Below are 20334 nucleotides of genomic sequence, written 5' to 3' on the forward strand. Positions count from 1 at the left end.
CAACAACAAAAATAACTACAACAACAATAAAAAAAACAAGGGCGGGAGTCAGGCGGTAGCACAGCGGGTTAAGTACAGGTGGCGCAAAGTGCAAGGATAGGCATAAGGATCCCAGTTCTAGCCCCCGGCTCCCCACCTGCAGGGGAGTCGCTTCACAGGCGGTGAAGCAGGTCTGCAGGTGTCTATCTTTCTCTCCCCTTCTATCTTCCCCTCCTCTCTCCATTTCTTTCTGTGCTATCCAACAATGACATTAATAACAACAACAATAATAACTACAATAACAATAAAAAACAAGGGCAACAAAAAAGGCATAAATAAATATTTTTTAAAAGTAAGGGCAACACAAGGGGGGAAAAACAAAAAAGTAAATAAAAGGGAAAAATAATTAAAACATTTAAAAAAATGAAACTAGATCACCACTGAAAATGATACATCAAAGCTAAATCAAAATGGATGAAAAGAACTGGATATTAGACTTTAAATAATGAAATACATAAAAGGAAATATTGGTGAAATATTGTAGGACCTAAATATCAAAAAATATATTTAGAGATTCAACTACTTGGGCAAGTAAAGCTAAAATAATGTTAAATAAATGGAACCACATCCAGTTAAAGAGCTTCTTCTACACATTGAAAGAAAACTACATAAGGATATAAGTAATGTAGTCATTGAGAGAATGATATTCACACATCATTACCTATTAATCTGTATCAAATGCCTAAAAAGTACTCATAGAGCTCAACAACAACAAAACAATAAATAAGCCAATAAAATAGAGGCAAAAGATATGAATAGACAGTTTTCTAAGGAAGATATGTACACAGTCCACAAACACATGAAGAAATAGTTCACATATCATTAGGGAAATGCACATTAAAACCACACTGAGGAACCCCCCAACTCTTCATCTGCACTATCCCAGCCTTTAGGTCCATGACTGGTCAAAAATTTGTTTGGTTTTGTATGTTAACTCTTGTCAGCCACCATGTTCCAGATGCTAGGATGATGTCAATCAGACTTCTCTGGACAGACAACCCCACCAATATGTCCTGGAGCTCTGCTTCCCCAGAGCCCTTCCCCACTAGGGAAAGAGAGGCAGGCTGGGAGTATGGATCAACCTGTCAATGCCCATGTTCAGTGGGGAAGCAATTACAGAAGCCTGACCTTCAACCTTCTGCATCCCACAATAACCTTGGGTCCATACTCCCAGAGGGTTAAATAATAGGAAAGCGATCAGGGGAGGCGATGGGATACGGAGGTCTGGTAGTGGGAACTGTGCAAAATTGTATCCCTCATTTCCTATGGTTTGGCAATGTTTCCTTTTTATAAATAAAAAATTTTTTAAAAAACACGCTGAGATTCCAAGTTACACCAATGGTAATGGCCTACATCAATGAAACAAGAAATAGGTGTTAAGATATGGAGCAAGAGGAACTCTGCTACACTGTTGGTAGGCAGGCAGATTGGTGCTGCCCTTTTGGGAAACTGTATGGAGAATTCTTAAATAAAAACAGGAATACCTTATGTTCCAACAATACCATGCCTAAACATTTATCCAAAAGACATGAAAACACTAATTCAAAGGATCATATGAAGCTCCATGTTCATAGCTGCCTTTATTCACAGTATCTAAAATATGGAAGCAACCTAAATGCCCATCAACAGATGACTGGATAAAGAAATCATGTGGTATATATTCCAGTGAGTATTTCTCTATTAAAAAAGACATATTGTGTCCCGCAGGACAAAATGGATGGTTTCGGAGGTGATTATGCTTAATGAAGTAAGGAGGTAAAAGGCAACTACAGGATAGTTTCACTCATATGTGGAATTTATAGAATTGAAACAAAAGAACTTGGAAAGAAAAAAATGTAGCCAACCTGTCTCTAACACTTGAGAGAGTTACAAGGTTATTGTTGAGGGATAAGGAAGGTAGGGTCACAGAAATTTGGTGGTGGGTGTGATGCATAATTATATCCTGTTATCATATAGTCTTTGAAAGGACTAGAAAAAAAAATAGTAAGTACTTAAAAATAAAGTCCAAGTAGTAAGATAGCTCACCTGGGAGGATGCCTGCTTTCCCAAATGTGTAAACCAGGTTCAAGTTCACCCCCACAATACAGAGGGAAGCTTCAAAGCTAAGGTGTCTTTCCCTCTCTCCCTATCTTTTTTTTTTTTTTCTTTTTTTGGTAAACCACCAGGGCTTCATGCCTGCATACAGAATTCACTGTTCCTGGTAGACTTCTCTTTTTCCAGGTACAGGGTGAAATACAAAAGGAGAGCAAGAAAGAAAAGAAAGGAGAGACACTTTAGTGCTTCCTTTTTGAAAGGTGTCCCCATGTGGTGGCTGGGGGCTCACACCCAGGTTCTTGAACAAAATTAAGTGTACACTCTAGCCTTATCTGGTAAGCTGTCTCCTAACCTCCAGTATCTCTACTCCTGTATTTGAAGAAGTCAGCCCAGAGCAATAAAGTCTCAGGGGCAGCTATGAAATTAACTAATTAATAAATCAGTTTCCTCCCATAGCTTGCAAGATTTGAACATGTATTTTATTTTATTTTATTTATAAAAAGAAAACACTAACAAAACCATAGGATAAGAGAGGTACAACTCTACACAATTCCCACCACCAGAACTCTGTATCCCATCCCCTCCCTTGATAGCTTTCCTATTCTTTAACCCTCTGGGAGTATGGACCCAAGGTTATTGTGGGATGCAAAGGTGGAAGGTCAGGCTTCTGTAATTGCTTCCCCGCTGAACATGGGTATTAACTTTAATCTAATCACCTAGAATTGATCTTCCAGAATTCCTTAGTAACTATCCAATAAAGAATATGCCCTTTAACATACTCTGCCACTAGAGGAAGACTGGTCCTGAAATGAGTGCAGCCTAGAAAGTTCCTAGCTAAGAACATGGACTGTGAGCTCAGATTGACAGGGATGCAGGATACAGGCTCCTGTGCTAAAATATGAATAGACATGGACCTGAGGTCAGACTGATGGGTTTATAGTTAATAGTATTTATACCCCCCAACACTTCATCTCCACTATTCCAACCTTTGGGCCCATGATTCTTCAACAATTTGTTTGACTTTGTATGTTAACTCTCTTTTCAGTCACCAGGTTCCAGATGCCATCAGGATGCCAGCCAGGCTTCCCTGGACTGAAGACCCCACCAATGTATCCTAGAGCTCAGCTTCCCCAGAGACCCACCCTACTAGGGAAAGAGAAAGGCAGACTGGGAGCATGGACCGACCAGTCAACACCCATGTTCAGCGGGGAAGCAATTACAGAAGCCAGACCTCCCACCTTCTGCAACCCGCAAAGACCCTGGGTCCATGCTCCCAGAGGGATAGAGAATGGGAAAGCTTTAGGGAAGGGGATGGGATACGGAGATTGGGTGGTGGAAATTATGTGGAGTTATACCCCCCCATCCTATGATTTTGTTAATGTCTCCTTGCTTAAATAAATTTTTAAAAATAGTATTTATATACTTTTCTCATATTTGGAAACTCCTCTCTGCCCTTATACAACGTTCCAGTCCATTCTAGTCCTATCCTCAACTCTGACACCAAATTCCCAGACAATACTACCTAGCCCACCTGCATATTAGCTGTTGGTCAACAATTAGCAAAGTCATCGGTCTCCTGGAATATACCTAAAATACACTTCCTAGCTCCTTCCAACATGAAGACCCAAAATTTCATCTGCTATACTTTTACCTTTAGGTTCCCAATTATTAAATAAATTGTTCTGTTTTATACCTTAATGCTTTCAGCCACCAAGTTGCACATGCTACCATGATGCCAACCTGACTTCCCTGGGCAGATGATCTCACCAATGTGTCCTGGAATCCCACCTCTCCAGAGCTCTACTCAACTAGAGAAATATAGAAACAGGATGGGGTATGGATCAACCTGACAATGCCCATGTGCAGTAGAGAAACAATTACAGAATCCAGACCTCCCACTTTCTGCACCCCATAAAGATCGTTGGTCCATACTCCCAGAGGGATAAAGAATAGGGAAACTTCCAATAAAGGGGAGGGAATATGGTACTCTGGTGGTGGGAACTGTATGGGATTGTTTCTCTCTAATACCACAATCTTGTCAATCACTATTAAATCACTAATAATAATTAAAAAAATAATATACTCTCAACCATACAATCTTTGAGGTTTTTCCTAATGTTTTTCATTTTTAACTTTACTTGATCTGTCACTAAGTTTTATTGCCTATTCTTCTGTTACATAACACAACAGGTATTTCACTGTTCTTTCTATAAGTATTACTCTAATCCAAATCTTTATCACCTTCACCTTAATACTGTGATTTCTTGGCTAACTCCAAATCTCTTACTGAAATCCACCTTTCCAGATGTTATCTTTTTAGAAATATGTTTTCAGCACTTCAGTCCCTGTTTTAATAAACTTTAGAGGCTCTCTACTAACATATTATCTTGGATCTTCTCAGAGTATCATTTGATAAAACCCTCGGTCAACAAGTTTTAGAAAATGTACACATCATCAATTTCTACCATTTCCTAATGCATTTAGCTGTCCCTGTTCTAATCAAATTATTGTACTTTTTATCAGTTATTATTTTTTCCACCCAGGTTATCACTGGGGCTTAGTACCTGCACAAGGAATCCTTACAGCTATTTTTTATTCCTTCCCACCCCTTCCCCGGTAAAGACAGAAAAGAAAAATGGGAGGGAATGAAGCCATAGAAGAGAAGGAAACATTCCTGTAGCACTGCTTCTAAGCTCATGAAGCTTCCCTTGCATGTAGAAACTGAGTTCTTGAGCCTCAGTCCTTGCACATGGTAAAATGTGAGCTCTACCAGTTACACCACCACAGCCCCTTTCTTTAAATTATAGGCTTATTAGCATATATTATACAAACATATTACTGAGCACTAATTAGGAAATGACCTATGAAGTCATGAGAAGACATGGAGCAAGCAAGCCTAAATATGCATTACTAAGTGAAAAAGTTAATCTCGAAAGGAAGGATACATACTTGAAGATTCCACTACTGGAAAAGACTGGAATATCAGTAAAAAGGATTATCTGTTGTGGAGCATGGAAGTGGGGATGACTAGGCAGAACACAAAGTATTCAAGGGCTGTGAAAATGCTCAACAGAGATTCTGTGATAAATACCAGTATGTGCTTGTCCAAATCCATAGAATGTACAACACCATGTGTAAACTCTAATGTCAACTAAGAACCTTGGGTACTAATGTGTCAATGTGGGCTTAACAATTGTTAGCAAGTGTGTTGGTATGCTTCTAAAAACCCCTTCTGTTTCATTAGTTTAATCCCCTCTGCTTAACACTATTCTATTTACATAACCACCTCATTCTATTTACATAACCACTGTTAACAAGCACCACCCTCCCTCCAGGACATTGGTGGTTCAGTGGTAGAATTCTTGCCTGCTCTGGCCCCTCTCCTTGTCATACCCTGATTTTCACCAGTCACTTTTCTCTCCACCCTCTCTACGTCGCATCCTGTTCCCACCCTACTGGGCTAGTATATTTATAAGGACAAGATTGTTTGTAGTTTTTAGTTTAGCTTAGCTCAGCTTAGATTGCACTGCGTCCTGCATGAATAAAGAGATACTGCGTACAACCCAGCCATGAGTCCCGGGTCATCTGTTACCCGCCTGTGAAGCCAGCCCGGCGAAAACAACACAAGTGTACCACCTCGTAGGGGCTGTCAATTAAGGTAAAGATTATGCATCTGTGGCACATGGGAATTCTCTAACTTCCTTTTAATTTTATTGTGGACCTAAAACAACTCTCAAGAAAAATACTATTGAAACATACACATATAACACACACTCTCTCTCATGTACTTAGTAATACATACATAGAAATTCACGTGAAAATTACAATTAGATCAATTGGGAATCATCATGCAGATAAGGAAACAGAAGCATGTTAGCAACAAACAGAAGTTGTTTTTTGTTTTTTTATTTATTTTTTATTTATCAGGGTTATAGCTAAGGCTTGGTGCCAGCACTATAAATTTACTGCTCCTGGCAGCCATTTTTTTTTCCTTTTTTCCCCCATCAGACAGAAACAGAGAGGAGGGGGAGATAGAGAGATAGAAAGACAGATGCCAGAGACTGCTTCACCACTTGTGAAGCATTCCCCCTGCAGGTGGGGAGCAGGGGCTTGAATCTGGGCCTTTCTTTGCCTGTATAATATGTGTGCTTAGCTAAGCATACCACTGCCCAGCCCCCTAGAAGTTCTTCATGTACTTTCCTTTCCCAATCATAACAATGCCCATATATCCCCCTTTACTTTCCCATCGCAACTATAAGAAACTACTCATCACTTGTATGTTAATCACTCCTTTATTTATTTTTATTGCATGTACAGACCTAGCATTATTCTCCTAAATTCCATCCACACTGACTTTGAGTGTATCTCCTCACTTCCCCTTTTTCAGTACTTTTGCTTTCCCCCCTTTTGCAATAAAACTGACCAGTACAGTACACCCCCAAATCTGCCTGGACTCCCCTCTGAATGTTTTTTTGTCCTTATCCACCCTCCCAATAAATGTGTAGACCTAAATATTATCGCTGGCTTCCCTGGCTTATGCAGATCATAAACAAAGTCTGTTATAAGCCCTTAAATATAAGGCCAAAAGGTACTGAAGCACAAGTAACAAGCATAGGTATTTTGGTTTAGCTAACCTATTTGCTCAATGCTTTTGTGGCACTTAGAAGATTGGCATTTTATGTTACTGGTGTGATTTTTTTCTCTTCCTTTCTTTATTAGTTGGTGAATACAATAATGTGGAGAGATTTTATATCATAAAAATTAAATGGAACCTATAAAATCATGAAAAAATATGTAAATAAAGTAAACATTTCTACTTTGGATAGTGGATGAAAGAGGGAGAGAGAAAGAAGGAAGAGGGGCACCACAGCACTGTTCATAAAGTTTCCTCTTTGTGTACTGATTCCATGTGGTGGCTAAAGACTCAAACCCAGGTCATCATACTCAGTAAAGTGTGCACTCTACTGAGTGACCTATCTCCTAGCATCAGCATAACTATATTTTTAAAGGTTAAAGGTTTTTTCCTTAACTCCAACATGTTCTCGAAATGTCTTAATTTAAATAATGTCAGGCGAAATAAACCACATCTCTGCTAACAGATCATGTTGAGTCTTCTCAGACTATCATTTGATAAATTCTTTAGTCAACAAGTTTTAGATAATGTATGCAACATCAGATAGGGAAATAGTTCAACAGGAATAAAGTTGAATTTATATGCTCCACAGTTCAATCCCCAGCACTTCTACTGGAGTGGTGCTCTGTCTCGCTCTTTGTCTTCCCTATGAAAACTGTATCACATAAAATCAAAATAAATATTTGAAAAATATATATATATCTACCTTGTATCTCACCATTTCCTAACATAGTAGTTGCCTCCACTCTGATTTAATTGAAAACTATATGTGTATACACATATACCATATAGCTCATACCATATGCCTTATACCATATACATGGTAGCCACGAAGGTGGCTTATCAGTGGAGTTGAGAAGTTACAATTCTATTCATAGAACCACAAAAGCAAAAATAGGTGGTCTACTCTGTTTCTCCCTCTCATAAAATAAATATGAAATATATATATACATATAAACAAGTTTAAGAGATAAAAACTTAAATAATGAATTATATCTCAGCAAAGCTATTTTTAAAACTTTATTATTACTGTTAAAAACAAATTTTGAAAGTAAAAACTCATTTCCTTATATAATTTAAAAGTTAAAAGGACTTAAATGTTCAACGTAAGAGATAATAAAGCTCTTCAGATTTGATGAAAAACTCTGAGGCAGTTCATAAGCAAACAATGTTACTAAAAGATAAAATAGGAATGATTTGGGGGTGATAATTAAATTCAACTCATGTATTCATGTATACAGATGAAGTCAGAAGCTTCTGCTTCAAAAAAGAAAAAGCTTTCTGGGAAGACAGTGAACTGGGGATGAAAATCAAAAAGAATTAAGTATAGAAAGTACTTCTTTCTAATTGAGGGTACAATCTCAGGGATTTTACCTTCAAGGCAAAAACAACTCTGTAGCTATTTCTTTCTTGCTTTCTCATACCACATACATTTAAATGAACTAGGAACTCAAAGAATACAAAGATTAAACAGAAACATTAAAGTTTCTTCAATGTTTAAAATGGAAATAGCTAGACAAAATGAATAGAATACAAATGGTTTGAACATTAATAAGCTTCCAAAGAGCCCTCAAACTTGGAAATGGATTAAAAAACAAATTTCTATGACAAAAATCCTCCCTATTTTAAAACTGAATATGAATTGACCAAGAAAAATAACTAGTCTTAGAGATATCAAATTTTGCCTAGAAATATTCTTTTCCTTTCCTCTCTATTCTTCTTCTTTTATAATAATTTAAAGCTATTCAACTTAACTAAATTATAATAATTTTATAGTAAGAATATAGGTATCTTGGGCCATCACTTAATAAATGTCTGTTGTACTTATACCTGACTTCTCATTCTTAACTATACAAAATTAAAATACAGTGAAAAAACTACCATTGTGGGGACCAAGTGGTAGGTTGTACACCTGGTTGAACACATACATTACCATGTACAAGGTCCTGGGCTCAAGTCTGGTGTCCCCACTTGCAGAAGGGGAAGCTTCATGAACAGTCTTTTAGGTATCTTTCTCTCTGCTACCAATTTCCCCTTTCCTTCTCAGTTTCTTTCTCTATCCAATAAAATAAAAATACTCTGACAGGGACACAGAGGTTATGCAGGCTCTTGTGCTAAATATGAATATATATGCCCTCTGGATCAGATTGATAGGGTAAACAGTTAATTGTATTTGCATATTTTCTTCAAGTTTTGGAGCTACTTCTTAATGTATTTTTTAATATTTATTTATTTATCACCTTTTGTTGCCCTTGTTGTAGTTGTTATTGGATAGGACAGAGAAAAATGGAGAGAGGAGGGAAGACAGAGACAGGGAGAGAAAGACAGACACCTGCAGACCTTCTTCACCACCTGTGAAACGACTTCCCTGCAGGTAGGGAGCCGGGGGCTCGAACCGGTATCCTTATGCCGGTCCTTGCACTTTGCGCCACCTGCACTTAACCCACTGCGCTACAACCCGACTCCCTGGGAGTTACTTTCTACCCTAATCCACCTTTCTAGCCCTATTCTCAACACTGACATCATCATCTGGAACAATATGTTACCTCCACCTCCATGTTAGCTATCAAACTCAAGCAAAAATTGCTAAAGTCATGGGTCTCTAGAAACATACTTGATACAGACTTCCTAGCTTCTTGTACCCCAAGATTCCTATTCTCATCTGCTTTGTTCCTACTTTTTGGTTCCTATTCATTAATCATTTTGTCCTGCTTTATATCTTACCACCTTTCAGCCACAAAGTTACAGATGGTTATCATGATTCCATCCTGATTTCCCTGGCCAGACCACCTCACCAATATGTCCTGGAACCTTACCTCTCCAGAGCCTTACACCACTAGGGAAAGACAGAAACAGACTGGGATATGGATCAATCTGCCAATATCCATATCCATTACACAAGCAATTATAGAAGTCAGACCTTCCACTTTCTAAACCCCATAAATTTTTTTTTTTTTTGTCCATACTCCCAGAGTGAAAGAAATGTTAGGGGAAGATGGCCAGAGGACTTTGAACTCCCAATTTCATCAAGACCCGGAGAAGAGGAAAAAAAAGGAGGACATTCAGGAGTAGTAGTAAGTGTAGGTATGACTTAGAAAGCAAGAGAAGGAAGAAAAAAAAAAAAGCCAAATATCTATATAAATATAGATAGACCATTATAGAAATAATAGTCAACCAATAACTCTGTTTACTTGCCCCTCCCATCCTCTTTCCACCATCTTTCCGTGCCACCATAATGGTGTGCATGAATGCCCTGGCCAATGCTCTCAAGAGCATCAACAATGCCAGAAAATGAGGCAAACGCCAGGTTCTTATTAGACCATACTCCAAAGTCATTGTCCGGTTTCTAACTGTGATGAAGAAGCATGGTTACATTGGTGAATTTGAAATCACTAATGATTACAGAGCTGGGAAAATTGTCACGAACCACACTGGCAGGTTAAACAAGTGTGGAGTGATCAGCCCCAGATTTGATATGCACTCAAAGACCTAGAAAAATGGCAAAATAACCTGCTCCCATCTCGTCAGTTTGGTTTCATTGTACTGACAACCTCAGTTGGCATCATGGACCATGAAGAAACAAGAAGAAAACACACAGGAGGGAAAATCCTGGGATGCTTTTTCTAGGGATGTAATACATAAGTGCAAATAAAATGCCTCAATGGAAAAAAAAAAAAAGAAAGAAAGAAATAATAGGCAACCCATAACTCTGACCTTGGGAGAACTACCACACTTTCCAATGGAGGGATGAGGACAAAGAACTCTAGTTGTGGAAGTGGTAAAGAAAATGTTAGGAAACAAATGTACAAAGAATATGTAAAAAATGATTTGTATAAAAACCTCTACTGCACCTTCATAAAAATCACTTATGACTTTCAAACTCCTCACATGCTGTATTTCTCCAGCTATTATAGAAGACATGGTATAAAGTATATTAAAAGAATGCAATGCCATGTAAATTTTGTTCAGGGACATATACTACATGTTTTTGTTTTTAAGATTTATTTACTAGTGAGAGAAAATTAAAACATAACTCTGCACATATAATGCCAGGGATTAAAATTGGGGCTTCACACTTCTAAGTTCAGTGCTCTAGTTCCTGTGTCACCTCCTGAGCAACTTGTTTTAGAAAAATATTATACCTGGGATAAAAATAAAGAAAAAATGATTTTACTATTTCACAACCATTTAAACAGTTTATGTACCTAGTATAACCACTTTTTTAAAAAAATTTTTATTGTTGTAGTCATTGTTGAATAGGACAGAGAGAAATGGAGAGAGGAGGAGAGAAAGATAGACACCTGCAGACCTGCTTCACCGCCTGTGAAGTGACTCCCCTGCAGGTGGGGAGTTGGGGGCTCGAGCCAGGATCCTTAAGTTGGTCCTTGCGCTTTACACCACGTGCGCTTAATCCACTGCACAACTGCCTCCTGACTCCCTACATACCACTATGTTAAAGCAAGATGTTCAATAGTAATATGCCATATAGTTCTCAAAGAACTTATTCTCTCACTAAGTTGTGGTATATATACACAATGGAATACTACTCAGCTATTAAGAATGCTGAATTCACCTTCTTCACCTCATATTGGATGGAGCTTAAACGAATCATGTTAAGTGAGATCAGCCAGAAAGAGAAGGAAGAATATGGGATGATGTCACTCACAAATGAAGTTGAAAAATAAGAACAGAATGGGAAACACTAAAAGAACTTAGACTGGAATTGGTATATTGTACCAAAGTAAAAGACTCTGTAGTGGGGGGTGGGGGGGGTTTAGATCCTGGAAAACGGCAGAGGAGGATCTACTGGGGGTTGAATTATGTGGAAAATTGGGAAATGTTATGCATGTACAAATTATTGTATTTCACTGTCAACTGTACATCATTAATCCCTCAATAAAGAAATTTTTAAAAAGAAAGAAATATAAGAGAGAAGGAAAAACACAAAGCAGAACTTAGACTAGAGTTGGTGTATTGCATCAAAGTGAAAGACTCTTGGGCGGGGGGAGGGTTCAGGCCCTGGAACATGATGGCAGAGGAGGACCTAGAAGGGGCTGAATAGAAATGTGGAAAACTGAGAAATGTTACATATGTACAAACTATTGTATTTTATTGTTGACCATAAATGATTAATCCCTCAATAAAGAAATTTTTAAAAAATTTACTCTTATAGGAGAGTATGAGGAAGGAAAAAGCTCTATAGGGAGTATGATAATGGGAGTATATCTATACTAGAAGAAAATCTATAGGATATTAAAGAAATTTTTAAAAAAATGAAAAAGGAATGTTGTGCTTTGCCAGGGCAGAAGTGACTTCACAAAAGAATCAACATCAGCTGAAATCAGTTTAGTAGCCAAGCACATTCTGAGTTAGAGGAGAAAGCAAATAAGCGAAGGAATACTTACAGGATTTCTAGCATATTCAGGACTAGTAGTTCAGTTTGTTTAGTGCCAGGGGAAATATCTTCTAGAATGACAAACTATAAAACTGAAATTGTAAAATGAAAACAGGCTGTTTGGTGAAAGGGCCATTTTGCTATATTAAGGATTGAACACTTCATTCTATTGCCTGCTAAGGAACAGATAATTTTATCTGGAGAATACAATAATCTGATGTTTATTTTAAAAGATGAGATTGAATTTTGTTTCTAGTAATAGAATGAATTAGTACTTTCTCAGTGTAAATAAGAGTATTTAAAATGTAAAAATTATGAAAAGCATTGAAGAAATTATATTGGGTCAATGGAAAAAGTCATGATGCATTTTTGACAGAAAAACATGTCACGAGGGACCTGGTGGTGGCACACCTGGATGAATACACATTATAATGCACAAGGATCAGGGTTCGAGCACCTGGTCACCATATGCAGGGAGAAAGCTCAATGAGTGGTGAAGCAGTGTTGCAGGTGTCTCTCTGTCTTTCTTCTATCACCCCCTTCCCTCTCAATTTCTGGCTGTCTCTATCCAATAAATAAATAAAGATTATAATAAAAGAGAAAAATAATGTCATGGCTTTTCCAACAACCAATAACACAATTAAAAATATAAAGTCAAAAATGAAACAAGAGCTTGAGAACCCAGAGGAAAAAAGCAAATGAACTTGTGACCTAAGAACACTTGTAATACTAGAAAATTGAAATTGTATTTCTTGAAACTACATTCTTTTTTTAAAAATTTTTTTATATTTATTTTATTTATTTATTCCCTTTTGTTGCCCTTGTTTTTTTTTTATTGTTGTAGTTATTATTGTTGTTGTTGTTGTGGGATAGGACAGAGAGAAATGGAGAGAGATGGGGAAGACAGAGAGGAGGAGAGAAAGATAGACACCTGCAGACCTGCTTCACCTCCTGTGAAGTGACTCCCCTGCAGGTGGGGAGCCGGGGTTCGAACCTGGATCCTTATGGCGGTCCTTGTGCTTTGCGCCACCTGCGCTTAACCCGCTGCGCTACAGCCTGACTCCCTGAAACTACATTCTTATAGCTTCTGAGCCAAAGTTAGGGAGAAGAGTGGGCTGGGTTAAGCACACGTTATAATGCACATGGACGTGGGTTCAAGCCCCTGACCTCCACCTGCAGGGGGAAAGCTTTACAAGTGGTGAAGCAAGGCTGCAAATGTCTCTTTGTCTCTCTTCTGCTCTATCTCCCCCTTCCTTCTTGATTTCTGTCTATCCAATAAATAACGGTAAAAAAAATTAATAAGGTAGGGAGAGGAGTTAAAGTGGATCAGTCTAATCTAAAATAATAATTCCTGACTCTAGTTTATTTTAACTTCTTTCCATCAGGACATGGAGTTGGGGGAGGGTGATCCTGGAAGGAATAAGAGGAAGAAATTACAAAGGGATGTCTGAAACACACATAAGGAAATATTTTCCAAAACAAAATTCACAAAATACCATTACTACCAACAAGAGCATTAGCAAAAATTAGTAAGTCTGACAACATTAAATACTGGAAAGTATACAAACAAACAGGAACGCTCACAAGTATGGCATACCTATTTAGAAAACAGTTTGGCATTATCTGATCAAAGTTAAGGATTAGGCTGCAGAGACAGCTTAATGGTTAAGTACAAAGACTTTCATGGTTGAGACTCTGAGGTCCCAGGTCCAATCCCAGCACTGTCATAAGCCAGAGTTAAGCAGTACTCTGATCTTTCTGTCTGTGTGTATCTTTTGCTCTGGAGCTCTCTTTCATATATAAATATTAAATAAATGAAGTTAAGGATCAGAAAGCCTATCTAGAGCCTAGTAATCCATTCCCAGGCTACACCTTACAAAAAGGGATGTAATACAAAGTAGTATACCTGTACAAAAATATTCATAATTGTATTGTCTATTAAACCATTCAAAAAGCAACTTTAAAAGCTCATCTGCATGAGTGGATGAGAAAGCTGTGGTATATAAACACAATGGAATACTATGCAGCTATTAAGAACAATGAACCCACCATCTCTGACCCATCTTGGACAGAGCTAGAAGGAATTATGTTAAGCGAGCTAAGTCAGAAAGATAAAGATGAGTATGGAATGATCCCACTCATGAACAGAAGTTGAGAAAGAAGAACAGAAAGGGAAACTAAAAGCAGGATTTGACTAAATCTGGAGTAGGGCACCAAAGTAAAAACCCTGGGGTGAGGCTGAGGGTGAGGGTGGATATTTGGCTTCCAGGGGTGGCAGTGGGGGCTGGGGGGATGGGACACAGTCTTTTGGTGGTGGGAATGGTGTTTATGTACACTCCTATTAATTTGTAGTCATATAAATCACTAGTTAATTAATATGAGAGGGGAAAAATTGATTGTATGTCTCAGACTTTTTAAAGCACAGACTGAGTCTTTTTAAAATATAGGTGGAGTCTTGGATATGTTGACTCTCTCAAAAGCCTAGACCACGGAGAACAGAAGCAACTGGTGGCACAGCTATATACAAATAATGTCAAAGGACATGAATTATGGTCATGTTGGATATTATACAGGGATTTTTCAAAGTTTACCCAATTACCAAATAATGTGATTATAACAATATCTATTGTCTTCTTGAACCCTAAGACAGCAGGAACCTCCCATTTCCATTATAGAGCCTATATTTCCCCCAGTCCTGGAACCTTAGGGTGGGGCTCACTTTCCTGCATGCTTCTCTCAATTCATACCAAATAATATTGCATCCGCCGATCCCAACCTAGTCAACGCATTAAGTACCACCTCAGCATGCTTCACTTCAGACTGTGTCCAGAGACTTCAGGTGTGGAATGACAACCCTTCAGCTTCATTACTTGGCTGAGATCTTTCCTTTCATAGTACTCTCTAATTCTATTCTAGGCAATTCACTTCCTAACAAAGTCCCAAAACCTAGATATAGACCATGTCCCGTGAGAGGGAGCATATGTTATATGTTCACAAGTATTCATAAACTAGGGCAAAATATATACCTGAAAGCAATAGTACACGATAGTCTGCAGTGAGTACTCCCTCAACACTTCATCTGCACTATTCCAGCCTTTAGGTCCAAGATTGCTCAACAATTTGTTTGGCTTTGTATGTTAACTCTCTTTTCAGCCACCAGGTTCCAGATGCTAGCATAATGCCGACAAGACTTCCCTGGACAGACAACCCCACCAATGTGTCCTGGAGCTCCGATTTCCCAGAGCCCCAACCTACTAGGGAAAGAGAGAGGCAGGCAGGGAGTATGGATTGGCCAGTCAATGCCCATGTTCAGCAGGGAAGCAATTACAGGAGCCAGACCTTCTACCTTTTGCATCCCACAATGACCTTGGATCCATACTCCCAGAGGGATAAAGAATAGGAAAGCTATCAGGGGAGGGGATGAGATATGAAGATCTGGTTGTGGGAACTGTGTGGAGTTGTACCCCTTTTATCCTTCAGTTCTGTTAATGTCTCCTTTTTTAAATAAATAAAAAAAATTTAAAGCTCATCTGCAGATTAAATAATGGCACACTATACAGTAATAAAAACAAACTAAACAATAAGATGGGTAAACATATATAAAAACATTTCCTTTCCCCCTCCCCTTTTCTTTATTTTTGCCACCAGGGTTATCTTTTCTATATCTCTATATCTAGAAAGTTACTAGATTTTAGTAAAAAAATTGATCAGTAATTTGGATTTGTATTTCTTTAATTGAGTATCTTATTTCAAAGCTCTTTGGTGTCTTTTTCTCCTTTTCACTCCCATTAACTTACTTCCTCAGGAAGCATACTCTGAAAATCTACCCACTTATAAAAACAAAATGACTAACAATGTATAAAGAGATAAAAAGTAAGAACCAACCTGAAGTCTTGCTAGTTGTGCAGTACGGGCTACTATTTTATTGTATGGCTCAACAATTTTTGCTTTCATCCTAAAGGAAAAAAAAAGATGAAAATGAAAGTCAACTTCAGAATATCAATAAGTAAAAAAACTGTGTATTGCACCAAAGTAAAAGACTCTGGGGTGGAGAAGAGGGTGAAGGTCCTAGAGCATGATGGCAGAGGAGGGCCTAGTGAGGGTTGAATTGTTATGTGGAAAACTGGGAAAGGTTACGCATGTACAAACTATTGTATTTACTATGAATTGTAAACCATTAATACCCCAATAAAGAAATTAAAAAAATAAATTAAAAAGCTTTTATTTTACTAATAAAATGAACACTATTACCTATCAACAGCACTCTGTAGAGCTCCAATTCTTGTCTGCATCATCTGAAGAACACCTAGAAAAATACAATAACTTATAATACTTAACAAATTTATAAGGCTCAAATAGATTTTAAAATATTTATATATACCATACATACACACACACATATTTATTTCACACCCTGCTCCACCCTAATGCAAGCAACTAATATATTTAACTGCACTGCCATAAAAGTTTCTAACTGGCCTTTCCCTATTGGTCTAGAAAGAAGTCTAACAAGAAATAGGTAATAACAGCTTAGTAGTTATAATTCTCCAATTGGGGTAATGGACTAGATAGTGTTAATGATTTATTTATTTATTTTCACAAAGTTAGACTATGGTTCAAGCTCAATTTCACCACTGCTGGATCAACCTTTTTATTCAGGAAAAGGGGGAGAGCTACAGCACTGGAGAGTTCCTTGGTGCTATGGTACTTAAATATGGTTCTGGGGCTTCAACCTGGGTCACAGGCATGGTTAAGATACATTGTCTAGTAAGTTAACTCTTCAGCCCTACACAACATCTTAAATGTAGTAAAAGCCACTCAATTATATATGTTAAAATGGTATATTCTGTGCTATAGGTGTTGTACTACAAGTACCAAAAATAAAATCAGAGTGGCTATATATATATATATATATATATATATATACACACACACACACACAACACCTATATATATATGTGTTGTTTCAATTCAGAGGGATATATATATATATCCCTCTGAATTGAAACAACACATGTAATAAACATCAAATACACAATGGTTTACACTATAGTCATTAACACATAGGCGCAACCTCTCATCTCGCCTTGATATGTGTCTAGGAGACACATGAGAACTCCAGTGGCTCTTTATACCATTCTTTTCCCTCCTTCCCAGTCCTTTACTTTGGTGCAATTCACCACATCCAGTCCAGGTTTCAACTTATGTTTTGCCTTACTGTTCTTCATTCTATCTGTAAGTCAAATCATTTGGTATTGGTCTGCCTTCAAGTTTCAACCACACTATTACAAAGAAGACCACCTCATCATTTTCACAGCTGCATAGTACACCACTGTATATATGTACCATAACTTCCTTAGCCATTCAACTGTCATTGGGCAACTGGGTTGCATCCAAGTTTGAGCTATTACTAACTGTGCTGCTATTAACAATTGTGTGCACAAGTTTTTTCACATAGGTATTTTCCCTGGGTAAATTCCTAGGAGAGGGGTGACAGGTCACGCAGTAGGTCCATTTCTAGAGTTTTGATGAACCTCCAGACTATTTTCCATAGGGGCTGGACCAATTTACATTCCCAGCAATGTAGAGAGAGTCCCTTTTCCCCTCACAATCTCTCCAACAGTTAGTATTTTTGTCTTTCCTAATGTGTGATATTCTCACAGGTGTAAAATGATATCTCACTGTTATTTTTATTTGCATTTTCCTGATAATCAGTGACCCTGAGCATTTTTTCATGTGTGTGTTGACCCTTTGCATCTCTTTTTTGGAGATGTTTCTATCCATATCTTCCTATTTTTCAATGGGGTCATTTGTTTTTTACTGCTGAGTTTGGTGAGGAATAGATATAACAAAAGAAGTGAAAGACTTGGGAGGGCTGGGTGGTGGCATACCAGGTTAAGCGCACGTAGTACAAATAAGGACCCACACAAGGATCCTAGTTCAAGTCCTCGGTTCCCTACCTGCAAGAGGGTAGCCTCACAAGTGGTGAAGCAGGTTTGCAGGTGTCGCTCTCTTTCTCTCCCTCCCTATCGCCCCCTCCTCTCTGTTTCATTGTGTCCTAGCTAATAAACTAGGAAAAAATAGCCACAGGAGCAGTGGATTGGTAGTGCAGGCATTGAGCCCCGCCCCAGTGATAACCCTGGAAGCAAAAAAAAAAAAAAAAAAAAAAAGTGAAAGACTTGTATACTGAACATTCTGAGTCACTATTGAAGGAAACAGAAAAACAAAGTGTAAAGATATTCCATGCTCTTTGATTAGAAGAATTCACATCATCAAAATGAATATACTACCCAGAACCATTGTTGGAGAATGGAGCCCACTGTCCCTGGAAGTCCAGGCCGTTGTTTCCATAAGGTCCAAGCGGGTTGACCCCCAACTCTCCCTTCAGGTCAAGAGGAGGACAGGTCCCCCTGACGTCCTGAAGTAATGATGGACGGCTTCTGCTTCTTTTTTTTTTTTTAAATATTTATTTTGTTTATTTATTCCCTTTTGTTGCCCTTGTTTTATTGTTGTAATTATTATTGTTGTTGTCGTTGTTGGATAGGACAGAGAGAAATGGAGAGAGGAGGGGAAGACAGAGAGGAGGAGAGAAAGATAGACACCTGCAGACCTGCTTCACCGCCTGTGAAGCGACTCCCCTGCAGGTGGGGAGCCGGGGTTCGAAGCGGGATCCTTATGCCGGTCCTTGTGCTTTGCGCCACCTGCGCTTAACCCGCTGAGCTACAGCCCGACTCCCGGCTTCTGCTTCTATGGAATGGGTGCTACCTTTCTGCACATGCCTCTCCTCTCCTTAAAACAAAGGCCATGAATTACTGTACATTGTGTTTGGCCTAACTTGAAAGCCACCACATATGTTCTTGCTCAATTGTCCCCTCCTGCTCCCCTTTCCTCTGAAGTGCCTGTAATTTACCCTGAGGTGCCTGTAATTCACCCCTGGGGAAATATACATTGTGAAGCTTGTGATCAAACCTTGTATGATAATTCTTCATTTGTGAACAAATAGTTTGCAGGTCAACACGCAGCTATGCATTGTGTTGCTCCGAGCTTGAGTTAATGATTACCTTGACCTTCTAACTAGGCAATGGGTATATGTATTTGTTTTCTCTTTCAATAAACGAATTGCCCTCCAAGGCTTTCCCCAGAAATGTCCTGTCTCTCTGCGTACTTGGTCCTCCACACGCTGAGCTGCCCCAGGACCCCCAGGGGCCGCTTTTGACCTCCATCTCCCAATGGCCAGAGAGACAAGTGGACCCAGAGCAGTCTGCAAGCCATATACAAATTTGATGTAATTCCCAGCAAGGTCCCACTATTTTTTTAAAGAGAATAGAAAAGCTTCAAATGTTTATCTAGAACCAGAAAACACCCAGAATCACCAAAATAATCTTAAGGAAAACAACAGAACTAGAGCATCACACTCTCAGATCTCAAGCTATATTATAGGAACACTGTAATCAAACTGCCTGGAACTGGAACAAAAATAGACACTGACCAGTGGGATAGAATTGAGAGCTCAGAAACAAGCCCCCACACTTATGAACATCTAATTTTTGAAAATGGGGTCCAAACTATTAAACAGAGAAAGAAGGGACTGGGTGGTGGTGTACCTGGCAGAGCACAAACATTACAATGCACAAGAACCTGGGTTGGAGCCCCCAGTCCCCACCTTCAGGGGGAAAGCTTTGCACGTGGTGAAGCAGTGTTGCAGGTGTGTCTCTGTCTCTCCCTATCTCTCCCTCCCCCTCTTGGTTTCTGGCTGTCTCTGTCCAATAAATAAAGATAATTATTTTTTAAAAAAAGAAAGGAGGGTCTCTTCATCAAATAGTGTTGAGAAAATAAGGTTGAAACATGCAAAAGAATGAAACCGAACCACTACATTTCACCACACACAAAAGTAAATTCCAAAGGGATCAAGGACTTGGATGTTAGACCAAAAAAATCAAATACTTAGAGGAAAATATTTGCAGAACTCTTTTCCATCTAAATTTTACAGGCATCTTCAATTAATCTTCCGTTAAATTCAACTGAAAGGAAAACTGATTTTTTTAATATTTATTTATTCATTTTCCCTTTCATTGCCCTTGTTTTATTGTTGTACTTATTATTGTTATTGATGTCTTCATTGTTGGATAGGACAGAGAGAAATGGAAAGAGGAGGGAAAGACTGGGGGGGGTGGAGATAGACACCTGCAGACCTGCTTCACTGCCAGTGAAGCAACTCCCCTGCAGGTGGGGA

At 38.5% G+C, this 20334-nt stretch overlaps 1 protein-coding gene and 1 pseudogene across 2 annotated transcripts in view; one reads left to right on the plus strand and one right to left on the minus strand.

Moving 5' to 3' along the window:
* Positions 1-20334, minus strand: part of COG5 (component of oligomeric golgi complex 5) — a 237610-nt gene that overhangs the window by 206007 nt on the left and 11269 nt on the right. For both annotated transcript variants that reach the window (XM_007528314.3, XM_060196396.1), the window contains exons 4-5: positions 16353-16407; positions 15987-16056 (exon numbers count right to left, since the gene is read on the minus strand). In XM_007528314.3, coding sequence (XP_007528376.2) covers positions 15987-16056; positions 16353-16407 — 125 coding nt within the window. The remainder of the gene's footprint in view (positions 1-15986; positions 16057-16352; positions 16408-20334) is intronic.
* LOC132539916 (small ribosomal subunit protein uS8-like) lies at positions 9480-10808 on the plus strand (annotated as a pseudogene).

Source organism: Erinaceus europaeus, chromosome 8 (assembly GCF_950295315.1).
Source record: "Erinaceus europaeus chromosome 8, mEriEur2.1, whole genome shotgun sequence".
NCBI classification, from domain to species: domain Eukaryota; kingdom Metazoa; phylum Chordata; class Mammalia; order Eulipotyphla; family Erinaceidae; genus Erinaceus; species Erinaceus europaeus.